This window comes from Phoca vitulina, unplaced genomic scaffold (genome assembly GCF_004348235.1).
Source record: "Phoca vitulina isolate PV1807 unplaced genomic scaffold, GSC_HSeal_1.0 scaffold24, whole genome shotgun sequence".
NCBI lineage: Eukaryota > Metazoa > Chordata > Mammalia > Carnivora > Phocidae > Phoca > Phoca vitulina.
The window spans coordinates 20,758,764-20,782,529 of record NW_022589727.1 but is presented as its reverse complement, the minus strand read 5'-3'; the positions used below and the strand labels follow the sequence as shown (position 1 = coordinate 20,782,529).

At 35.8% G+C, this 23,766-nt stretch overlaps 1 protein-coding gene across 6 annotated transcripts in view; it reads right to left on the bottom strand.

Annotated features, from left to right (window-relative positions):
• The window catches only part of ROCK1 (Rho associated coiled-coil containing protein kinase 1), a 149,888-nt gene that overhangs the window by 36,099 nt on the left and 90,023 nt on the right, over positions 1–23,766 (bottom strand). For all 6 annotated transcript variants that reach the window (XM_032421458.1, XM_032421459.1, XM_032421460.1 and 3 more), the window contains 7 exons: positions 21,317–21,452; positions 20,082–20,173; positions 19,738–19,984; positions 9,489–9,595; positions 8,141–8,291; positions 2,809–2,969; positions 1,471–1,655 (listed from right to left, as the gene is read on the bottom strand). In XM_032421458.1, the coding sequence (XP_032277349.1) occupies positions 1,471–1,655; positions 2,809–2,969; positions 8,141–8,291; positions 9,489–9,595; positions 19,738–19,984; positions 20,082–20,173; positions 21,317–21,452 (1,079 nt within the window). The remainder of the gene's footprint in view (positions 1–1,470; positions 1,656–2,808; positions 2,970–8,140; positions 8,292–9,488; positions 9,596–19,737; positions 19,985–20,081; positions 20,174–21,316; positions 21,453–23,766) is intronic.

Here is a 23,766-nt window from a genome sequence, read left to right as displayed (position 1 = left end):
TTTTAATAGAGAAAAGCATTCTTAAAATACATTTTATTTTTATTTTATTTTATTTTTTAGAGATTTTATTTATTTGTCAGAAAGACAGAGACGGCACAAGCAGGGGGAGCTGCAGGCAGAGAGAGAAGCAGACTCCTCACTGAGCAAGGAGCCCAATGAGGGACTCGATCCCAGAACCCTGAGATCATGACCCAAGCGAAGGCAGTTTAGTCGACTGAGTCACCCAGGTGTCCTTTAGGGATACATTTTAAATATCTTATGTAGTAAAGTAAGCAAATAAAAAGAGGGGACATGAAAATATTTAATAAATATTAAGAATATTATACATGCTATACATTATATATACATATAATACTATACATGATGGCCAATAAAGCATGGGGGTGGGGCTGGAAATGAAAAACCAGGTAAGAAACAAGAAAGGAGGCAAGAACAATAACTGACAAAGGAGGAGGAACACAGACACACCTACATATATATATAATACACACAGGAACACAATTCACATAGAAACAGATAAGACAGTTATCTGTTATCTGACAATGCAACCCATAAACATACACGCTCAAGGATAAACAATTCTGTCTGCATCTGCTAGATTTTCATATTAGATAGTAATAGCTTTTTATTTTCAGCATCTACCAAGGCATATGGTTGATAAAAGAACATAACAGATGTTCACTGAATGCTGAGTGAAAGTTATTTCGGGAGAAGAAAACTATGAAACACATTACTTGAAAATGATGGCTCTAAAAGGGGGAAAAGAATTTTGCCAATATAAATCCAACAAAACAAAAACCAATAATTTTATTCAAGAATTACTATGCTGTAAATGAAGGTGGCAAATGAAGATATTGTAACATAAATCTAGAGGAAATAAAAACACATGACTTGGCATAAGATACACTCATCTTTGACATTAAATTTCTGAAGCATGTCTTTATACAAATTCTGAAAGCACAAACAACACCTTGCTTTGTCTCTACTTCAAGTAAGCGAACACATCACATCTCAGAGTAGAAGAAAAAAGGTACTTTGCATTCTGAGATGTACCAAAGAAACAAGACAAATACAGGGTCATCATGTCTAACTCTAGTTTCTAAAATAAAGAAACACTGAACATTTCCCATAAGGTACTGAAACTTATCCCTGATTTTTGTAATTCTAGTGTGAAGAAACATGACTTGTGGGTATGAAAATCATATGACAAAACTGTAGCTTTCAGTTTAACGGTAAAGTCAGTAAGTAGCCTTGATAATCTCCTTTCTTCTCCTCTTAAAGATCTCTACTTTTTATTTACTAAGGCTCCCTTGCAAACCTTTGTAAGTAAATTCTTTCACTTCTAAATGAATTTTTCTAAAGTCTTCCTTTCACAAACTCCAAATACATTATTTCCACACACATAAAATATCAAACATAAGCAAATGCAGAACACAAAAAAGAAAGAAAAATGTTATTTTTGAGACTTACTTTGTAAGCTGAGCTAATTCAAATTCTAATAATCTCTTTGCTTCCAATAAAGTATTTATTTCCTGTTTCATGTGCTTTTCTAAACCTTTTAAATTGTCTGCTTCAAATGCTTGAGACTTCAATTCATTCTGTAACAACAGTCGCTTGTTTGATTCCTGCTCCAGTTGAAGGGATAGATTCTTAACCTATGAATGAGAAAAGTAATTGGGATCTTACATCTCACTATTTATTTATTTAGACAGACTTATTTATTCATTTGAGAGAGAGAGAGAACGGGGTGGGGTGCAGGGGGCAAAGGGAGACAGGTAATTTTATCAATACTTTGGTCCCCAAGTTTCCCATGACTACTCAGTATGTCTTTTCTTCTCTGGTTGTATCAAGTCCTTTTTTGTCCTTCACTTACCTATCTTCTCTCATTAATCACTCTTTTATTATCATCATCACTGATAATGTTCCCTTTACCAACTCTGGCTTCTGACTCTCAAACTATTAACCTTTGAGGTCTTACCCAACCTTTAAATAATGGTAGTATCTCATCCACTCCTTTAAAGAAGTCTTTCCTGATTATTCTGGTCTTCTCTCTCTCCCTTCTCTAACTTATATATGTGAATTATTTTAAATCTTATAAGTGATTTCTAAAATACATATAATAAAACACAAGGATATAATATCATTTTATCTTTTTATTTACTGCTTTCTAAAAGTGTACCCTGTGCTTTCTATCAATCTAAACCAGTCAAGACTCTGTGGTTTAACATTTTTCTTGAAATCTAAGAGCAATTGCTCCTCTTTGGGATTACTGGGTAACTTTACAATAAAGGTTATTTTTGTTTTTTAAAAAAGCAGATGGTCATGGGTGCCTGGGTGGCTCAGTTGGTTAAGCGTCTGCCTTCGGCTCAGGTTATGATCCTGGGGTCCTGGAAGTGAGTCCTGCTTTGGGCTTCCTGCTCAGCGGGGAGTCTGCTTCTCCCTCTCCCTCTGCTTGTGCTCTCTCTCATATGCATACTCTCTCTCAGAATAAATAAATAAAATCTTAAAAAAAAAAAAAAAGCAGATAATCAGATTCTTCAGGGGAGGATCTATAACACTTCTACAGAGTTGTACCGTCATAGTGCAAAATGGCATAGAACCTATGGTGTGAATGTTCACTAACTATCTGTGGATGAAAATCCTAGGAGGTAAGGGTATAGTGGTGACCTTACAGCAGTGAACATATACATACAGGTTATTTTATTCAAATCTCCTCTATGTTGTTTAAATTACAGATAATGACTGTTCAGTCATAACTTATGATTGTTTCTTTTATAAGACGAACAAAACCAGTACTATTTTTCTTACTTCATCCTCCATCCTTTCTTTATTTTCAGTCAAATGCTCGAGCTTCTGCTGAGATTGTTTCAGATCAACATCTAGCATTGAACACTGTTTCTCAATCTGAACAACTCTATTTTCAGCCTTCTCTCGAGCTTCTCTCTCTTCCTTTAGCTTTTTTTCCATTTCTGTGAGGGGAAAAAAAAAAAGAGTTACAAACATACATACTTCATTTTCAAATGTATAAGACAAATTGGTGTATAAGACAAATTGGTGCCAAAAATCCCTACTGTTTTTATCCTGGGATTCTAACAGAGCTATTCACTACAGAAGTCCTAAGGTTATCTGAATTATTTGTATAGTAAGATCTCTAAACGAAGGGAGTTATAAAATATAATAAAGTAATAAAATCTAAATCCAGCCCATGCCCAATGATATGAGAGATTATTCAGTGCCATTTTCAGACCAGAAGGTGAAAATATAGCTGGGAAAAAAGTGAACTAATAAGAAAAATGGGAGTAGTTCAGATAAAAGCAGAAAAATAAGGCTGTGATTATTAATCTATACCTTGCACTGTTCCAGAACAGTGGACTTAAGGCTGATAGGAATTCTAATTTATGCATCTCAGATAAACAAGATTCCATGGTAGTATAATACATACTTTAATCATTACCAGAACTTACTAGTCTACAGTGAGGCTCCTTTTTTGAGATATGGTAACTAAGGTTCTGAGAGGTTAACTTTTCCAAGGTCTTGCAACTAGTAAGTTGCACCAAATGACTCAAACTTGAGTCTGCTTTTCCATCCTCAGAGACTGCCCTCCAGGTGACAAAATAGAAACCAATAGAATAGAACTTCCTCATCTTTCCTCCCAAACCTACAAACTTAGCCACACCAATAATCATCACTTCTTAATTCCTGTCTCTAATCAAACATAAATCTATCCACTTCTGTTTTGGACTTTGTTTCTTCAATTATTTCATCTCTTCTCTGCCTCAACAATTTCCTGCTCCCAACTGAATCATTCTCATCAACATAATAATCTAATTTATTATCTCCCCTCCTAAAATATCCTCTACTGATCTCATATCCCTTCTCAGCTACCATCCATCTCTGTTGACGAACTTCTGAAAGGGCTATCTACATTTGTCTCCAGTGCCTCATCTACTATTCATTTATTACTTTCCATTTCTTCTATCTCCAGCATTCTGCTGAAACTGCTTCGTATGATAACCAATGACGTCCATCTTGTAAAATGCAGAGGACACGCAATGTTCATGTCTTCATCTTTACTGACCTTAACAGAATTCAATATATTGAACAACTTCATTTTTTTTCAATTCTCTTCGAGTTCTAATACCATACACTCTTTTGGCATTCCTGTGACCCCTCTGGCTGTTCTTTCTTGGTGTCCTTTGCTGGTTTTTCCTCTTCTATCTGACCTCCAAATGTTAGACTACCTAAGGGCTCCTTATGATTCCTTTTCTATTCTGCCTTTATTCTTCCCTTAGCTGATCTCATCAGGTTCTGCATACAGCTCTATGTGTGTGACTCCTGAATTGATACCTCTCCTCTCAGCTCGACTTATATAACAATTGACTATTTGACATCTCCACCCACATATCTAATATGCTTTTCAAAGTTAACATATCTAAACAGACAATTTTATTTCCCTCCCCTCCCAAATCCCTCCTATCTATCTCAGTCATCTCAATGTCAAAACATATTAACATCTGTCCAGCTGTCAAAATTAAAAAGCCTGAGGGGCGCCTGGGTGGCTCAGTCGTTAAGCGTCTGCCTTCGGCTCAGGTCATGATCCCAGGGTCCTGGGATTGAGCCCCGCATCGGGCTCCCTGCTCAGCGGGAAGCCTGCTTCTCCCTCTCCCACTCCCCTTGCTTGTGTTCCCTCTCTCACTGTGTCTCTCTCTGTCAAATAAATAAATAAAAATCTTAAAAAAAAAAAAAATTAAAAAGCCTGAGTCTTTCTTGATTCCTTCTTTTTCCTCTTTCCATCCAATTCCTTACCAACTCTTGCCTTCTGTATCTCCATTTCTTTCTAGCTCTACTACCCACCAATGCCTATAGATTAGAGCCTTCTAGTTGATTTCCCTTTTTAAACTGTTCTCTCTCAAAACCATTTTCCACACAGTAGTAGGAGTGGTCTTTTAAAAACAAATTACACCTTCCAGCACAGCTCAAAACACTACAATGGCTATCCACTATTCTTAGAATAAGGGTATTGAACTTATCACCTCTTCGGCCTAGAACATACTTCCTCCTGCTCTTTCAATGGAGGTTCATTTTGATTCAAATAGTATTAGTTTAGAGAGGCCTTTCCTCAGAACCCCATCTAACATAGCAATTCTTAGAAACTATCACATGATATTTTCTTCATATTAATGACTACAATCTGTACCTATTTTCATTTATTTGCTTTTTTTGTTTATCTCCACCATCACAATATAATCTCTAAGAGGTAGGGTTCTTGTAAGTCTCACTCTGTGGTATATATTCCCAGGTATGCCTGGCCTATGGTAGACAGTCAATAATTAACATATGTGAAAGAAATAAAAGTAGTTTAATATGGCTGAATCATGAGATACACATAAGAAAGTGCAGAGCAGTAAGACTATAAAGACAGGTTAAGTGCTAACTCAAAGATTCTTTATGTCATGAGAAGTCTGACGTGTATCTTGCAAATAGTGAAAAGACAAAAGGATTTTAAGAATGACCAGCACAGTAAGATTTAAATTTCAAAAAGATCACTCTGGGCTAAGTGGGAACAATAGATCGATGAGTAGAATAATTCCTGGCATAGTAATAATTAAAAGTTTACTGCAATAGATCAAGCAAAGTGATGACATCACCATGAACTAAAAGAGAAAAGGAAAAGAGGAATATATTGTATATATCATTTGGAAGCAGAAATGCTGAATGATTCCCAGACTTCCGGCTTGGGTTCCCGGATGTTGAATATCACCACCTTTAACCATAATAATTTTTCCCATTTATTGAAAGCTTTCTTTTTTTTTTCTTTTCTCTCTCTTACTTTCTATTTATTTATTTGAGAGAGAGAGAGTGTGCAAGTGGGGGGAGGGGAAGGGGAAGAGGGAGAGAGAGAAATCCTCAAGCAGACTCCCCACTGAGTGCAGAGCCCGATGCAGGGCTTGATCCCAGGACCCTGAGATCATGACCTAAGCTGAAATCAAGAGTTAGTCAGATGCTTAACCAACTGAGTCACCTAGGAGCCCCCCATTTATTGAAAGCTTTCTATGTACAGGCACTTTACATACATTTGTTCACTCAGTATCTTTTTAATAGTCACAGTATAGCTAAGAGGCAAAAACAGATTTGTTTGATTCCAAGCCTGGGCTCCTAAAAACTATACAGCCATTAACTAGTATTGTGAGAATAAGAGATTAGAGCAGGTTTGACAGATAAAATCATAAGCTTTCCCTTGAATGAACTGAATTTAATATATTTTTAAAAGATTTTATTTATTTTGAGAGAGTGTACAAGCAGGGGGGAGGGGCAGAGGGAGAGAATCTCATGCATACTCCCCACTGAGTGCAGAGCAGACGTGGGGACATGGGGCTGAATCTCATGACCCTGAGATCATGACCTGAGCCGAAATCAACAGTCAGACGCTTAACTGACTGAGCTACCCAGGCATCCCTTGAAAGAACTGAATTTAAAGTGTCAAGTAACACTTCCAGATTGTAGCCGGTTACAAAGAAGTGCAAGGTGAAAAAAGGAAAACTCCTTTCTAAAAGTCTGGCTCTAAAGGGATGGAATAAAACAGTGGCAGTAAGGATCATGTATTACTACAGGGGTTTATCTTTTTTTTTTTTTTTAAGATTTTATTTATTTATTTGAGAGGAGAAAGAGCACAAGCAGGAGAGGGGCAGAAGGAGAGAAGAAGCAGACTACCCACTGAGCAGGGAGCCTGACGCAGGGCTCAATCCTAGGACCCTGGGATCACTACCTGAGCCCAAGGCAGACACTTAAAACCAACTGAGCCACCCAGGTGCCCACCCTTTTTTTTCTTTTTAAATGGAAGAGACTTGCACATGTTCACAAGGAAGGATTCAGGGGCACTTGGGTGGCTCAGTCAGTTAAGCGTCTGCCTTTGGCTCAGGTCATGATCCCAGAGTCCTGGGATCAAGTTCCGTGGTGGGCTCCCTGCTCAGTGGAGAGCCTGCTTCTCCCTCTCCCCGTCTACCCCGCCCCAATGCTCGTGCTCTCTAGCTCTCTCACTCGCTCTCGCTCTATCTCAAATAAATGAATAAAATCTTAAAAAAAAAACCAACAAGAAAGGATTCAGTGGCGGAGAAAGGTTAAGAATAAAGAAGAGAAAAAGAGAGAAGATGAGATAAGAAGAGACTAGATCTGAGTACAGCTAGCACATATTAGCCAGAACAAGAGGAGGATCAGTATCTTCTAAGAAGGCAGGAAAGACAATGAAGATGAGTAAAGAAATAGGACAGGCTGATTAAGAGAACAAGACTTTGAGGAGTTCACACCTATGCTTTCACTATTTCTTTTTGAAATAGGAGAAAAGCTCACCTAAAAGTGGAGTGATAAAGGAATGGCATAGAAGTCTGAGAACAAAAATGTCCTTCTGAGAGAAGGACAGTGAGTGATGTATTAAAAACTGAAAGCTCAACTGAAGGAGATAATGCACTGGGCTAAGCCCCATCTAAAGAACTACTTGAAGTGAAGAAAGTAGTTGGCTGGTCTGATCTAAGGTTGTGTTTAGAGGCATACCCAGTATAGTGGAAATACAGAGGAATCAGAAAATTGAGGGTACAAAGCAAGAAAGCAGATGAACTAAAAGACAATGAGTTCCAGAATGGATCAGGAAGAAAATAAAGGAAAGGGCTAAAAAAATTGGGACCAAAGAGAGATTCCACTGACATGTATAGGAAATGGAAGATAACAGAATGAGGGAAATAGAAGGTGAAATTTAATAAAATGGAAGGTATTAGGGTGCCTGGGTGGCTCAAGTTGGGTGTCCCAACTCTTGATTTCGGCTCAGGTCAAGGTATCAGGGTTGTGAGATTAGGCCCCATGCTCAGCGGGAAGTCTGCCTGAGACTCTCTCTCCCTTTGCACCCCCACTAAAATAAATAAATCTTAAAAAAAAAACCCAAAAAACAAGAAGGTATCAAAAGAGGAAAAAAAGAGAAGTATCTTTTTACTAGATCACAATTTATAATTTTTAAGCATTTATACTATTATAAAATGAAATTTTAAATAAATTTTTTTGGTAGGCATTATTTAAAAACTATTAAAATATTAAAACTAGAAAAATTTAGAAAATCTAGAAAAAACTAGAAAATATTAAAACTGACACTTACCACACATTGCAACAGACTTTGCCTCTTCAATAGATTGATGTTTGTCAGTTAAACGAGCTTTGGTTACTTTATGTTCATTTACCTCTTGTTCTAAATGTTGTTGTAATGATTTAAGCTTATAGTTTAAATCTATCTCTAAATTATTTTTTTCCTGTAAAATGGAAATGAATTATGTAATACACTATGTAAAAGACACATGATTAAATCTTACATTATTTAATATTCTATAAGAGATAATATATGAATCACATGGACCTGAAATGTGACACCATATTTACTTAAATATTTTTATTTAGGACATAATTTTATTTTTTATGCTTTCTTGTATATTTCATATTACTTATAATGTCTTACTTTAAAAATCATGATAAGCACATACAATTAAAAGCAAAATATCACCCCCCCCCCCAATAGGGTTGTGGTGGTGGTTATATTCAAGAGGGCTCACTGCTAGGATCAGAAATGAACAGGACAATTCTTTGGTTCATTAAAAAAATATTTGCTGCCACTTTAAAAAAATTTAGATTTAAATCTATATTAGTTTACATTAAATTATGATTAAATTAAATCTACACCTAGATTTACATTGCTTTGACAAAAGGACAAGTCAAAATGTATTCCATTTCTGATTGGGTGCATCTTCTATTCTTCCATCTTTCATCCTACATCCACATTTACATCAGGCTTAGACATACTGCTCTGATTATCACAAAACCTGTCCAAAGGACAAAATAAGTGGTGCATTTTCTGATCCTTTATCTGAGGATCTAGTAAACCTATATTTCAGGGAGGAATTGAAAATGTGAGAGCTAGATCTGCATGTTATCTATTTAATCCTTTTCTCAGCAAGGTAAGGACAGAGGATAACCAGTGACATTTCTGATTAGTGAGAAAACTATATGCAAAGGCCAAACATATATGCTCTTTTCTACTTTGCTAACTTTCACCAATAAAATGGAAAAAGCATACATGGTCTATCATACACCTATCCTTTGTTTTCTTTTTTCATAAGGCTAGTAAGGTTCAGCACCTTCATCTTACCCAAGTACAAAAACATGGAGGAAAAATTCTACATGAAAAGATATTTCCAAACCAAAGTAATTTGTGATGATCAGATAATATCAAACATCTAGATGGTACCCTTCAAGGTTAAAAACAAACAAAAATAACACAATAAAAAGCACTAAATAAGACACACATACACCCCCACAAAACCACCACCAACCATAAAAACTTTTAGAAATGCAAGTATATAAACATTAGGAATGAAAGCTATTTTATAAAAATACATTATAATATTTGATAGCCAGTACACAATATCTCATAATTGGTACGTTAAATCGTTTACCTTTTCTGAGTGATTAAGCATGTCTTGAGCTTCTTTTCTTTCTCCTTCCACTCTTTCAAGATTATGTTTGAGATGCTTCACCTCCTCTTGTAAAGATGTAATTCGAGCTATGAAGTGAGAAGAAAGTTCAAGTAACAAAGTCATCAAAAGAAAAGTCTGTTTTTCTTTTTCAGCATGATCACTAAGATAAAAAAGTTTTAGGGGTGCTTGGGTGGCTCAGTCGGTTAAGCACTGGACTCTTGGTTTTTGCTCAGGTCATGATCTCAGGGTCAAGCCCCGAGACGGGCTCCACACTTGGCACGGAGTCTGCTTGAGATTCTCTCCCTCTCTAAAATAAATAGGTAAAATCTTTTTAAAAAAGACAAAAAGTTTTAAATTTCCTGATTAGGTAGAATTTATTAAATTATAAAGTATTATTAATTTTTTATTATCAAAATATTATTAAATTTTTATTTATAATTATTTGATATTTTCTTGGTAATATATACAATAACTACAATATGCAGTGATAAAAATGTTAATGCTAATTGGAAATCATCCAGTACATATTCCTCATTTCACAAATGGTCAAAGAAATGGAGCCTGAGCTTGGTCCAGAAATCAGATATAGTCATTTTTTTTTTTTTTTAAAGATTTTATTTATTTATTTGATAGAGAGAGACACAGCGAGAGAGGGAACACAAGCAGGGGGAGTGGGAGAGGAAGAAGCAGGCCTCCTGCCGAGCAGGGAGCCCGATGCGGGGCTTGATCCCAGGACTCTGGGATCATGACCCGAGCCGAAGGCAGACGCTTAACGACTGAGCCACCCAGGCGCCCCTCAGATATAGTCATTTTATTAAGTGTTCTTTTCCACCATATTAAGAGTAAGACCCTTTAGTTAATTAAGGCAAGTATTTCAGTATTCTTTATGTGCCAGACATTCTGAAAAGCCTTTAATTACTCTTAAATTTAATGAAGCCATACTCTGTTTTTATAGGAAGCTGAAATTTAAGGAACTCAAGTGCTCTAACAAAGCTTAGTTTTAACCTACCACCTCAGGCTCATGCCATGCAATGATAGCAACTCATATATTTGGTAACTCTCTTCATTAGAACATGCTTGAGGCCTTATGTGTTTTTAATGCATAAATATTTAACAAACACAGATTTAATACACAGAATCTATTTTTTAAATAGACTATTTTTTTATTTTTTAAAGATTTTATTTATTTGACAGAGAGAGCACAAGCAGAGGGAGAGAGAGAGAGAGAGAAGCAGGCTCCCTGCTGAGCAAGGAGCCCGATGTGGGACTCGATCCCAGGACCCTGGGATCATGACCTGAGCTGAAGGCAGCCGCTTAACCGACTGAACCACCCAGGTGTCCCACAGAATCTAATATTAGTATTATAATTATATTGCAAGTAAGAACCTATTTTCTTATTCTGTGATTCAAAGCAACCTAGGATTCAACAGGGAAATGGATAAAGCACCCAAAAAGACCAGGAAAAATTCTGTACTTCTCTAAGTTCAGTGTTTAACTTGCCGGACCTGCCAGAGATTTCAATGTATTCTACCTGCCTCCATATTTTAGTGTTTCTGAATTAGTTCTTTAATGAACAAATGAATATTACATCTTTGGCACCCGATAATGCTTTGCTGGACTAGTTCTAGGATCCAGAGCAATGAAACAAATTTATTTACACACAAATTTACAGACAATACTGGAATTATGTTCATGTAGGAGAAAGAAACACCTGCTAGTTTCTTTCAAATGGCTGAGCAAAAAATACAAATTATGTATGTGTCTGTATGGACAGAAATAAAGCTAATGTGGCAATATGTTTAAATGTTGAAGTGCTAGCAAAAAAATGCTTCTTTCGGTATTTAAAATAAATAATAGGCTTTAAATATCTGTACAAAGATCGTAAATTCAGGTTAAACTGAATTTTTCATGTAGAATATTATATAAACCAACTCCTAAGAAGAAAAAGTAAGAAAAATATAGGTGTTGAATCCTACATAGAATCCTAATAAGCCTATGAAAGACTTATTAAAATATAGTTTATTTTATTTATTCTATTTTTAAAAACATGCTAAGAAAATGTAACGTGTTTGTGTAATACATTAAAACAAAAACAACCCTCCTATACAAAAATTTATAAAAATATTGTGAAAGGAATAAGAACCAAAATATCAGGTATCATAACCCAAACTGAAGAGGGAATACCTTCATGATCTAATCAAACAATTCAACAGGCCACAATAAAGGAAAAAATATAAACTGGACTACATTAAAAATAACAACAGTGAGACCTCCTGTTCATAAGCAGACAGCATTTAAAAATGAAAAGGCAAAACAAAGAGAGGGAGAAAAGAACTACGATACATTTATTTGATAGAGGACTAACACCTAGTGGTTATACAAACCAATAAGAAAAAGGGAAACTATCTAATAAAAAAAAAAGAGGCAAAAGACTTGAACAGCACATCACGAACTGCCCACAAACATGAAAAACCGCTCAATCTTAGACACCAGGGAAATGCAAATTAACCCATAAGGAAATACCATCACACCCCATTAGAATGGCTAAAACATCAATGCTGACAAAACTCAATGGGGACTGAGTATTGTTCTTAAAGAGAAAGCGGAACAACTGGAACTGTCATATGCTCCTGGTGAATGTAAACTGGGGTAGCTACTTTGATATACAGGTATACCCTGGAAATATTGCGGTTTGAGTTCTAGACCACAGAAATAAAGGGAATATCTCAATAAAGTAATCAAATTAATTTTTTGGTTTCCCGGTACATATAAAAGTTACATCTACACTATACTGTATAGCCTATTAAGCGCACAATAGCACTATGCCTTAAAAATGTACATACCCTAATTTTAAAATTTGTTACTGCTAAAAAACACTAACCATTATCTGAGCTTTCAGTGAGTCAATCTTTTGCTGGGGGGAGGGTCTTGCCTCTATGTTTTGGCTGCTGATTGATCACGGTCGTGGTTGCTAACGGTTGCGTGGCTGTAGCAATTTCTTAAAATAAGACAACAATGAAGTTAGCCACATCGATTGATTCTTCCTTTCACGAACGACTTCTCTGTAGCATGAATGCTGTTTTACCCACAGAACTTCTTTCCACACACAGGAGTCAATCCTCTCAAACCCTACCGCTGCTTTCTCAACCAAGTTTATGAAAGATTCTAAATCCGTTATTGTCATTTCAATAATCTTCACAGCATTTTCACCATGCATAGTTTCCCTCTCAAGAAACCACTCTCTTTGCTCATCCATAAGAAGAAACTCTTCATCTGTAAAAATTCTATCAGGAGCTTGCAGCAATTCAGTCACGTCTTCAGACTCCACTTCTAATTCTGGTTCTCTTGCTATTTCCACCACATCTGCAGGGACTTCCTCCACTGAAGTCTGGAACCCCTCAGTCATCCATGAGAGCTGGAATCAACTTCTGAATTTCTGGTAATGTTAATATTTTGACTTCTTCCCATGAATCATGAATGTTCTTAATGGCATCTAGAATGGTGAATCCCTTCTAGAAGGTTTTTAATTGACCTTCCCCCGATCCATCAGAACAATTCTGTCTATGGCAGCTATGGCCTTATGAAACATACTTCTTAAATCATAAGACTTGAAAGACAAAATTGCCCTTTGATCCATGGGCTACAGAATGGATGTTGAGTTAGCAGGCATGAAAACCACATTCAGCTCATTGTACATCTCCATCAGAGCTCTTGGGTGACCAGGTGTATTGTCAATGAGCAGTAATATTTTGAAAGACATCTTTTTTCTGAGCAGTGGGTTTCAGCAGTGGGCTTAAAATACTCAGTCAACTACTTGTAAACAGACGTGGTGTCATCTAGGCTTTGTTGTTCCATTTCTAGAACACAGGCAGAGTAGATCTAGCATAATTCTTCAGGGCCCGAGGATTTTCAGAATGCTAAATGAACATGGCTTCAACTTAAAGTCACCAGCTGCATTAGTCCCTAACAGGAGAGCCAGCCTGTCCTTTGAAGCTCTGAAGTCAGGCACTGACTTCTCCTCTGTAATCGTGAAAAGTCCAAGATGGCATCTTCTTCCAATAGAAGGCTGTTTCATCTACATTGAAAACCTGCTGTTCAGTGTAGTCACCTTCAGTAATGATCTTACTAGATCTTCTGGATCACTTGCTGTAGCTTCTCCATCAGCACTTGCTACTTCACCTTGCACTTTGATGTTATCCTTAAACCTCTGCTAGCTTCAGACTTTTCTCCTGCAGCTTCCTCACCTCTCTCAGCCTTCACAGAATTGAAGAGTTAGGGCTTGCTCTGGATTAAGCTTTGGCTTAAAGGGATCTTTTGTGGCTCCTTTGATCTTCTATTCAGACCACTCAAACTTTCTCTGTATCAGCAATAAGGCTGTTTTGGCTTTCTTATCATTCATGTGTTGACTGAAGTAGCACTTTTAATTTCCTTCAAGAACTTTTCCTTTGCATTCACAACATGGCTTACTGTTTGGCACAAGAGGCCTAGCTTTCAGCCTATCATGGCTTTCAACATGCCTTCCTCACTGAGCTTAATCATTTCTAGTTCTTGAGTTAAAGTGAGAGACATGCAACTCTTCCTTTCCCTTGAATACTTAAGCGATCATTGTTGGTAATTGTTAACTGGCCTCATTTCAATATTGTTGTGTCTCAAAGAATAGAGGCCCATGGAGAGAGAGAGAGAGATAGGAGAAAGGCTGACAGGTGGAGCAGTCAAAACATACACAACATTTATCAATTAAGTCTGTGGTCTTTTATGGGTGTGGTTCATGGCACCCCAAAACAATTACAATAGTAACACCAAAGATCACTAATCAGAGATCACTATAAAATAAATATAATAATAATGAAAAAGTTTGAAATATTGCAAGAATTACCAAAATGTGACACAGAGACACGAAATGAACAAATCCTGTTGGAAAATAGTGCTAAAAGTCTTGCTCAATGCAGGGCTGCTGTAAATGTTCAATTTATAAAAAATGCAGTATTATCAAAGTGTTAAAAAGCAATGTACAATAAAACACAGTATGCCTATACTTGGGATATATTTACTGAAGCTAAACATATTCTATGGCTCTGCCACTCCTAAGTGTATACCAACAAAATGCATAGGTATGATTAACAAAAAACATGTACAAGAAAATTCCTATAAATGCTATTCATAATAGCCCCCAAATGGAAATAATTACAGTATACATGTTTTACTACAGAATAAATGATAAACTGCAGTGGTCATACATAATAAACGGAATACCACACAGCAAGAAGACCAAACTATTGCCTATACAACAATACAGACAAATCTCATAAACATAAGGGTAATCAAATAAACCAGACGCAAAAGAGTGTTTACTGCATGATTCTATCCATAAAAAGTTCAAAAACAAGCAATCACTAGCCTCAAATGAGCATCAATAAAAATACTGCAATGGACTAACATATATCAAATATATTAAAATCCAGGAGTTTATAAATATATTAAAAAGTGTCACTGGTCATCTTTGGAGGATGGAGGATACTTTGCTAAAAGGAAAGAATCAAGTATTTAACCTTTCTTTTATAAGCTGTACCTCTATGTAATTATATAAATGATGAGAAATGCTTATTTTTTATAGCAGTATTCCAGGTAACAAATGAATGAGGAATGATAAAAATAGATCATCACAGTTGAAAACTCTTCAATAGACACAGGATCTAAGCAACAATCATTAATGGCTACTAACATCACAAAACAAGACAGCCAGACTTTACCTGCCTCCGGGTGCCTAAATAATACTGCTTACAAGTATTCTTGCCAAAGCCCTACCTGAAATAGATCAAGTCTCTAGAAGTCCCAGCTTCAAGTACCAGAAGGGACAGAGCAACGTGGTAATTGACACCAGTAGATGGAATCAGCAAAATTCAGAAGATGTTCAATAGAACAAAAAAAACTAATTTCTTCAAATAACAGCAACAACAAACTACAAAGAATAAAAAAGGGAGGGCGAACTTATAGATAAAAGAAGCCTAAGGGACACATTAATGAAATGCAATGTGCAGACCTTGGTAGGATCCAAATTCAAACAAAATAAATACAAGAACAGCAAGAGATCATGGGACTGCTGGAGAAATGTGAGCACTGACTAGGTATGTTACAATACTGTCATCTTTTTTCCAGGTTTTATAATATTGTGGTTATGTTTTTTAAAGAATCTTCAAGAGATACTGAAATACTTATAAACTAAACAAAGTAATGTCTGAGATTTGCTTCAAAATAATTCAGTGTCAGAGGTCTGGGGTATAAACAAAACAAGACTGGCTGTTAGATGATTACTGAAGCTGGATGCTAGGTACACAGGGGGTCATTATAATATTCTACTATGGTATATGTCTGAAATTTTCCAAATTACAAAGTTAAGGAAGAAATCAACTAAATGGTAGTTTTAAAAAAATCTTTTTAAAATGGTTAATTTAAAAAATTTATCTTTTTGCATTTCAATCTAAGAATCATTAACTTACTAGATGAAGAGCTTACCATTTCATTTAAAATTTTCATTCCTTCAGGACATTTCAATTTTTGTCCACTTGTTTTGTTTAAGCCTCTACATCCTAGACTTTTGGAAGCTAGCTTTTGTCTGTTACAGCAGCCTTCTTGAAATATTAGTCCAGGTGTTGGCATCAAGCCTCAGCCTGTTTTTCTATAGACATGAAGCTAAGAATGCTTTTTCATTTTTAAAGGGTTGTAAAAGGTAAAAAAGAAGAATATGTAACAGAGATATATATGTGCCCCACAATGCCTAAAATATTTACTACCCAATTATGTTTCAGAAGTCATTTCCCATACATACAAAGAAGCTTCTGCCCACTATGTATACATGGAAGACCTTCAACTAAGAAATAATCATGACCTTGTCAGAAGCCCAGCATCACAAACTATGAGAAATTTATACCTGAGGGTCCTGAAATTCCTTATGAACCATAAAAAATTAATGTAGAAACTAAGTTCTTTTTTTACCATGATGCATCTTTGTATGTATATTGAACCTCATGTAAATCATGTGCATTTTTAAATGCATATGAGCTTTGAGTCACATTTAAATAAATTAAAAACTAAGCCGTAAAGGGAGCACTGAAAAAGGATAAACATCAACAATAAAGCATGCTATAAATTTTCCTTAATTTCACCAATATCTAAAAATTAGATTCAGTTAAAATCATTTTTGATGAACATACGGATGATGGTCTCTTCCTTGAAAGCAAAAGCACTTCAAAGTTCAGTCATACTCAGATCACAGACTTAAAAAATTTTAAAATTGGAATGATATGTAAGAGTCACCTATTCTAATTTCCTTGGTTTATAGATACAGAAGGCAGATGAAGTGACTTTCACACAGGTAATAAGCTGTATATAAAAAAGCCTAGAGGGGCACCTGGGTGGTGCAGTCAGATTCTTGGTTTCCACTGGGGTCGTGATCTCAGGGTCTTGGGATCCAGCCCTGCCTTGGGCTCCGTGATAAGTGTGGAGTCTGTTTGGGACACTCTCTCCCACTGACCCTCCCCCCCCTTGCACTCTGTCTCTTTCTCAAATAAATAAATAAATCTTAAAAAAAAAAAAAAAAAGCCTAGAGAAGCAATTTAAGGAAGTCAAGTATGAAGCTTTTTTAATACATATAATGAGGTTATTTTCTTGGTTATATTCAGATCTATTTTAAGCCTAGTCCTTGAGAAATAAGATTGCACAACACTCAGCTAAAAACCAACGGGAGATCCTAATTTCCGTTTCCATAGTCACAAAAACTGACCCTAACCTCTCTCCACAGAATTATAGCTAATCATCAAGCCCCATGAGACCCCAAACTATGTTCCCATCCTGTGACTAAGGTTAAAAGGACTACCCCTCCCCCAACCTTCCCCTGAGAGTTCTGGCAACTTCCCTGCATATGTTTTGATTAGGTAGTATGAATGCTGTTGCTAATAGGAACAGAAAAATATGTGAGAAGTTGGTAGAGGCAGGCATCTTTTTGAAAACAATAAACTGATTATATTACCATTACCAAAATTGTTCCTTTACTATTAGTTACATTCAATCTTTTTCCTTTTAGATTCATAAAGACTGCTGATATCTGTAGTCCTAACCTTCCCAAGAACCTAATCCTTTATTCGTATTGGGATTCTATTTCTGTAATTGAGTTTCTATTTCTGCCAACGATGTACAAGGAATTCCCAGGTTTCAATAGTGATAATCTTCTCTCTGGATTAGTCCCACTTTGAGTAAGGCTTTTGTGAATTAGGCACGTTTTAAAATTCTCAGTAATCCAGCCATAAAATTGGAAATACCATATTACCGACCTCAGAGGGGTGCCTGTCAGAGTGAAGAACTTACAATGAGATAGAAAAGCAAGCATTATCCTGAAAGAGAAAGAAACCACTTCCAGTTTCACCAAGGTCACTTTCTTTCTTTCTTTCTTTTTTTTTTTGAGAGAGAGTGCATGTGAGGGGAAAGGTTACAGGGAGAGGGAGAGACAGAATCTCAAGCAGGTTCCAGACCCAGCGCAGAGCCCAACACAGGGCTCGATCTCATGACCCTGAGATCATGACCTGCGCCAAAATCAAGAGTCAGATGCTTAACGGACTGAGCCACCCAGGCGCCCAAGATCATTTTCTTTGAGAATATGATAAAAAATATATTACTTTACACTTAGAGGGGCGCCTGGGTGGCTCAGTCGTTAAGCGTCTGCCTTCGGCTCAGGTCATGATCTCAGGGTCCTGGGATCGAGCCCTGCACCGGGCTCCCCGCTCAGCGGGAAGCCTGCTTCTCCCTCTCCCACTCCCCCTGCTTGTGTTCCCTCTCTCCCTGTGTCTCTGTCAAATAAATAAAATCTTAAAAAAAAAAAAAAAATATATATATATATATATATATTATTTACACTTAGAAATGATTAGTATGGTAAATGTTTCTAGCCACATTAAAATTAACTTTTAAAAACTATCTTCCATTGAAAAACAAAATGTGGTATGCACACAGTGGAATATTATTCATCCTTAAAAAGGAAGAAAAATTCTTCTTTCTCTTTAAATTTTAATTTTTTAAACTGAAGTACAATTACAGTGTTATAATAGTTTCCAGTATATAATATAATGATTCTACAATTCTATACACTACTGTGCTCATTGGTAAGTGTGCTCTTAATCTCCTTCACCTATGTCACTTACCTCCCCCTGGCAACGACCAGTTTGTTCTCTGTATTTAAGTGCCAATTTTTTGTCTGTCTCTTTTTTGTTTCTTAAATTCCACATATGAGTGAAATCATATGGTATTTGTCTTTCTCTGACTGACTTATTTCAATTAGCATTATACCCTCTAGGTCTATTCATCTTGTCACGAATGGCCAAGATCTCATTCTTTTTCATGGCTGAGTAATTATTCCACTGTGTGTGTGTATATATATATACACACACCACATCTTCTTTATCCATTCATCTATGGAGGGACACTTGGGTTACTTCCATATCTTGGCTATTGTAAATGTTGCAATAAACATAGGGGCACATATATCTTTTTCAAATTAGTGTTTTTGTATTCTATGGGTAAATACCAAGTAGTAGAATTACTGGATCATATAATAATTCTATTTTTTTCTTTTCTTTTTTTTTTTTTTTTAAGATTTATTTTAGAAAGAGAGAGCAAGCATGGGGGAGAGGGAGAGGAAGGGGCAGAGGGAGCCGGAGAGAGAGAATCCCCAGCAGACTGAGCCACCCAGGTGCCCCTAGTAATTCTATTTTTAATTTTTTGAGGAACTTCCACACTGTCTTCCACAGTGTCTGCACCAATTTGCATTCCCACCAAAGGTGGGAGAGGCGCAGGAGGGATCCTTTTTCTCTCCACATCTAAAAAAGAAGAAAATTCTGATACATGTTACGACATGGGTGAATCTTGAAGATATTACGCTAAGGGGAAAAAACAGAGATACAAAAGAATAAATACTGTATGACTCCTCTTTTATGAGACAGTAAAATTAATAGAGTAGGATGGTGGTTACCAGGGGCTGGAAGGAGGGAGAATGGGGAGTTATTATTTAATGGGTATAGAGTTTTAGTTTGGGATGATAAAAAGGTTCTGAAGATGGATAGTAGCGATGGTTGCACACAAATGTGATTGGACTTTATGCCACTGAACTGTACACTTAAAAATGGCTAAAAGAGTAAATTTTATGTTATGTATATTTTACCACAGTAAGAAAAAATATTACCTTGAAGGTCTCCAATCATCTCAGAATCATGACCTCTGTCTCTTCGTTCAGCTTCTAATACAGCTTGCAGCTGGTAATAGTCCTTGTCCGTCTGTGTCTTGGAATTCTCTAAAATTCTATTTCTCTCCTGCAATTCTCTGTTTAGGGACTCTAGCTGACTAACTGACTTACTCATCTCTGTGTGACTCTTCCTTAATCTTACGGCTGTGTCTGATTCTGTTCTAAGTAAGTCATTGGCTTCTTCTAGCTATTAAAAAAAAAAGAGCAAGAAAATAGGTTTTTGACCAAAATACCAACTTATTTTAATTAATTATAATTAAAAAAATCTTATTCCAAAAACTCACCTGCTTTTGTAATTGTGCCAGCTTCTCATTAGCAAGCTGTGAATTTTGACTTACTTTCTTTAAGTCTTCCAACTGATCCTTTAATGTAGAAACTAGAAAATGAAGGGGAAAAAAATGTAGAAATTAGAAAGTTATCATAGAGGAAACATATAAATCCCTTTAAAAAAATGAAATTTAGTCTTAGGTCACAGTCAGCTATATTAGGTCCACTCCCAAAGTCAAATTTCATCATGGAAGTACTTATATTTAAATTCAACAATAGAGAATGTAACAGATTTGTTTCCAGTGTTGTAATATTTCAAATTTTTGTATTCCCTTAATAAGGTCAATCTATTAGTGAAACATTATAAACCCAGTTTTATTAGTATTATTTATTTTTTTGAATAGCACAAATCTTTGAAAAGTTCACTATCTGAAAAAATGGGTCAAAATTCAAAAGGTACCAAATGGTCTGTGGTGTAGAATATGCCTTCCTCCCTCCATGGTCTCAGTCCCTCTACCTCTCCTCCCCAAGAAACAACTACTACTTAATTCTTACATATTCTTCCTAAGACAGTGTCTATATCTATACCCTAAAACATAAAAACACAAACATTAATATGTTTTCACATGCATTTCTATACACACATACACATATTTAAGCATGTCTAGATAAGCACTCGTTTTAAACAATCTGTACTGTTTTTTTCACTTAAAGATACATCTTAGACATAATGCTATAAATATCTTGTTTATGTATCAGTGTGCATGTGCACAAGTGCATACATAAAATAAATTCCTAGAAATGAAATCACTGGATCAAAGGGTATAGAAAACTATTTTAAATGTATTTCTAACACTAATATGAAAACACATGAAATTTTAGTTAATAGTTCTCAAATGGCTGCTTGTTAGATAGAAGTGCCTAGAGAGCTTATAAAAAATACCAAGGCCCAGGCCACATGTCTAGATCAATTAAATTAGAATTGCCGGAGCTTAGGCATCAGGAGTCTTTAAAGCTTCCCAAGAGACTCCAAGATGCATGCAAGGATGAAAATCACTCTTCTAGTGTGATTTCTACTGACTTTAATATCTTATACATTTATCCTGGGACATGGGTAATTAGTTCAGAGGTGCCTTAGGATTGTGGCTTCAAAAATGTATCATAGGCCCTAAATTTAAGACAACCTCATGACAAAGACCTTCAAGGACAGTGTTAGAAATTCCAGTGCTTTTCAAAAACTTTAACAATTTACCTTCATTTTCTACATTCCTCCTCTTCTCATTTTCCTGTTCTGCTTTTCTCTGGTACTCATTAATTCTATGCTGTAGTAACATTTTCTCCTTCTCAATCTGAGACACTGTAGATTCTAGGTTTCTTCTTTGATTCCCCTGAAAACATAAGGATACAAGTGACCATTGCAAATTAAACTCTTCATTTATTTAGAGGAATACTGTGTACTTTAAGAATAAAACACACAAAGACTTAAGATGGATTTTTTTTGTTTCAAAATCAGAAAGTACCTGCTAATGACAACTTCCTAAGAATAGAATTAGCTAGCCTTATAAGAAGATAGAATCCCCCTATTCAAACCAGATATGGAAATTTTTCAGATTTTTAAATCCATGAATATAAAAAACAACCTTACAAATCTTATCAGAGAGCTGCTTTATTAGTTTAAGATGACCAGATTGCATTATATTACCAATATTTTGGTTGATTTACAATCCTAAAGATATAAATATTAAAGATAATACTTACACATTTGATAACTAAATGGTATAGAGCTCAAATGGTACCAAATGCTAGTGTGTGCAGTAAGTTCATTAGTCCCCGTGTGTCTCCCTTAATCCTCTTCCTATCTCAACAACAACTTACCTTTTTAAAATGTTCTATGTATCTACCTACCAATGCATATTAAAAAGTAATGAAGAAAATACTTATTTTAGAACATGAAACCACATGAGAGGGGAGAGTTAAAGAAAAAAAATACCCAACCTTCACAACTTAAAAATTTATATTGTTTCTGAGTTACCACTTCCAGCATATCTTGCTTTTGATGCTTCATTTTTATCTTTAAGATTCCACACTGGGAAAACCTCCTTTTACTGCGTTTTTCTGGACTTTCCCATCATCAAGCAAAACTCATGTTTTAAGTAAAATGCTGTTAGATTTAGTAAAATTTGCAGAGATCATCCAAGGTCTTCCCAATTCTAAGATTTTATCATTCTAACTTTTTTTTCATTTTTTAAATTTTGAAATAATTATACATTTCAGGAGGTTGCAAAGATAGTACTAAGAGGTTTCATGTACTCTTCCACTCAGTTTCCCCTAACAGATACATTTTATGTAACAATAGTACAGTAACAAAATGGAGGGGTTTAAAGTGTGTGTAGTTCTATGTTATTTCAGCTCATGTGTAGATTCACGTAACCATCACCACCAGTCAAGATACAGAACTGTTTTATCAGCACAACCAACTCCTTCCAGCCAGCCACTACTTATAGCTGCACACATCACCCTTCTCCTACCAGCCATATCCCGGCCTCCATCTGTATAATTTTGTCATTTTTTGAGAATGTTATATTAATGGAATCATACAGTATGGACCTTTTGGGACCGGCTTTTTACACTCAATATAATGCCCATGAGATCCATCCAAGTTGTGTTTTACCAATAGTTCATGCCTTTTTGTTGCTGCGTAGTACTCAATGTATAGATGTATCAAAGTTGGTTCAACCATTCACCTATGGTAGGACATTTTGATTATTTCTAGTTTTTGGCTATTACAAATAAGGCTACTATGAACAGTAGTATACAGGTTTTTTGAGGATATAAGTTTTCATTTTTTCTGGGATAAATGCCCAATAGTGCAACTGCCGGGTCGCCTGGTAGTTGCATGTTTAGTGTTTGAGGAAACTGCCAAAATACTTTCCAGATTGGCTGTACAATTTTACATTCCCGTCTATAATGTATGAGGGAACCAGTTTCCCTATATTCTTGCCAGTTTTGGTACTGTGCTATTTTTTATTCTACTTGCTCTAATGATTATAAAATGATATCTCATAGTGGTTTTATTTGCATTTCCCTCATGGTTAATGATGTTGAGCATCTTTTCATGTGCTTTTTATCCACTCTGTCTTCTGCCAATTTTCAAATGGAATTATTTGTTTATTTACTGTCGAGCTTTAGAGTTCTTTAAATAGTCTAAATAGATTCCTTTGTGAGATACGTAGTTTGCAAATTTTTTTTTCCAATCTATATCTTGTCATTTCATCTTCTTATCATGGTCTTTCACAGAACAAATACTGTGAATTCTGATGAAGTCCAATTTGTTGAATTATTTTCCTTATGTGGATGTTTGTGGTATCATGTCTAAGAACTTTTCACCAAGCTGTAAGTCTCAAGGATTTTTCACTTATTTTTTTCCTAAGAGTTTTGTTTTTATGTTCACCTTTAAATATATGACCCATCTTGAGTTAATTTTTACATAAAATGTGAGACTTGAGGTTCATATCTTGGTCTATGAATATCTAATTACTCCAAGCACCACTTGTTAAAAATTGCTTTTGCACCTTTGTAAAAAATCAGTAGGCTGTAAATGAGGGATACCGATCTGTGGTTTTCTTTGTAGTGCTCTCTTGGTGAGATTTGGTTATCTGGGTAATTCTAGTTTCATAAAACTCACTGGGGAGTGTTCCCTTC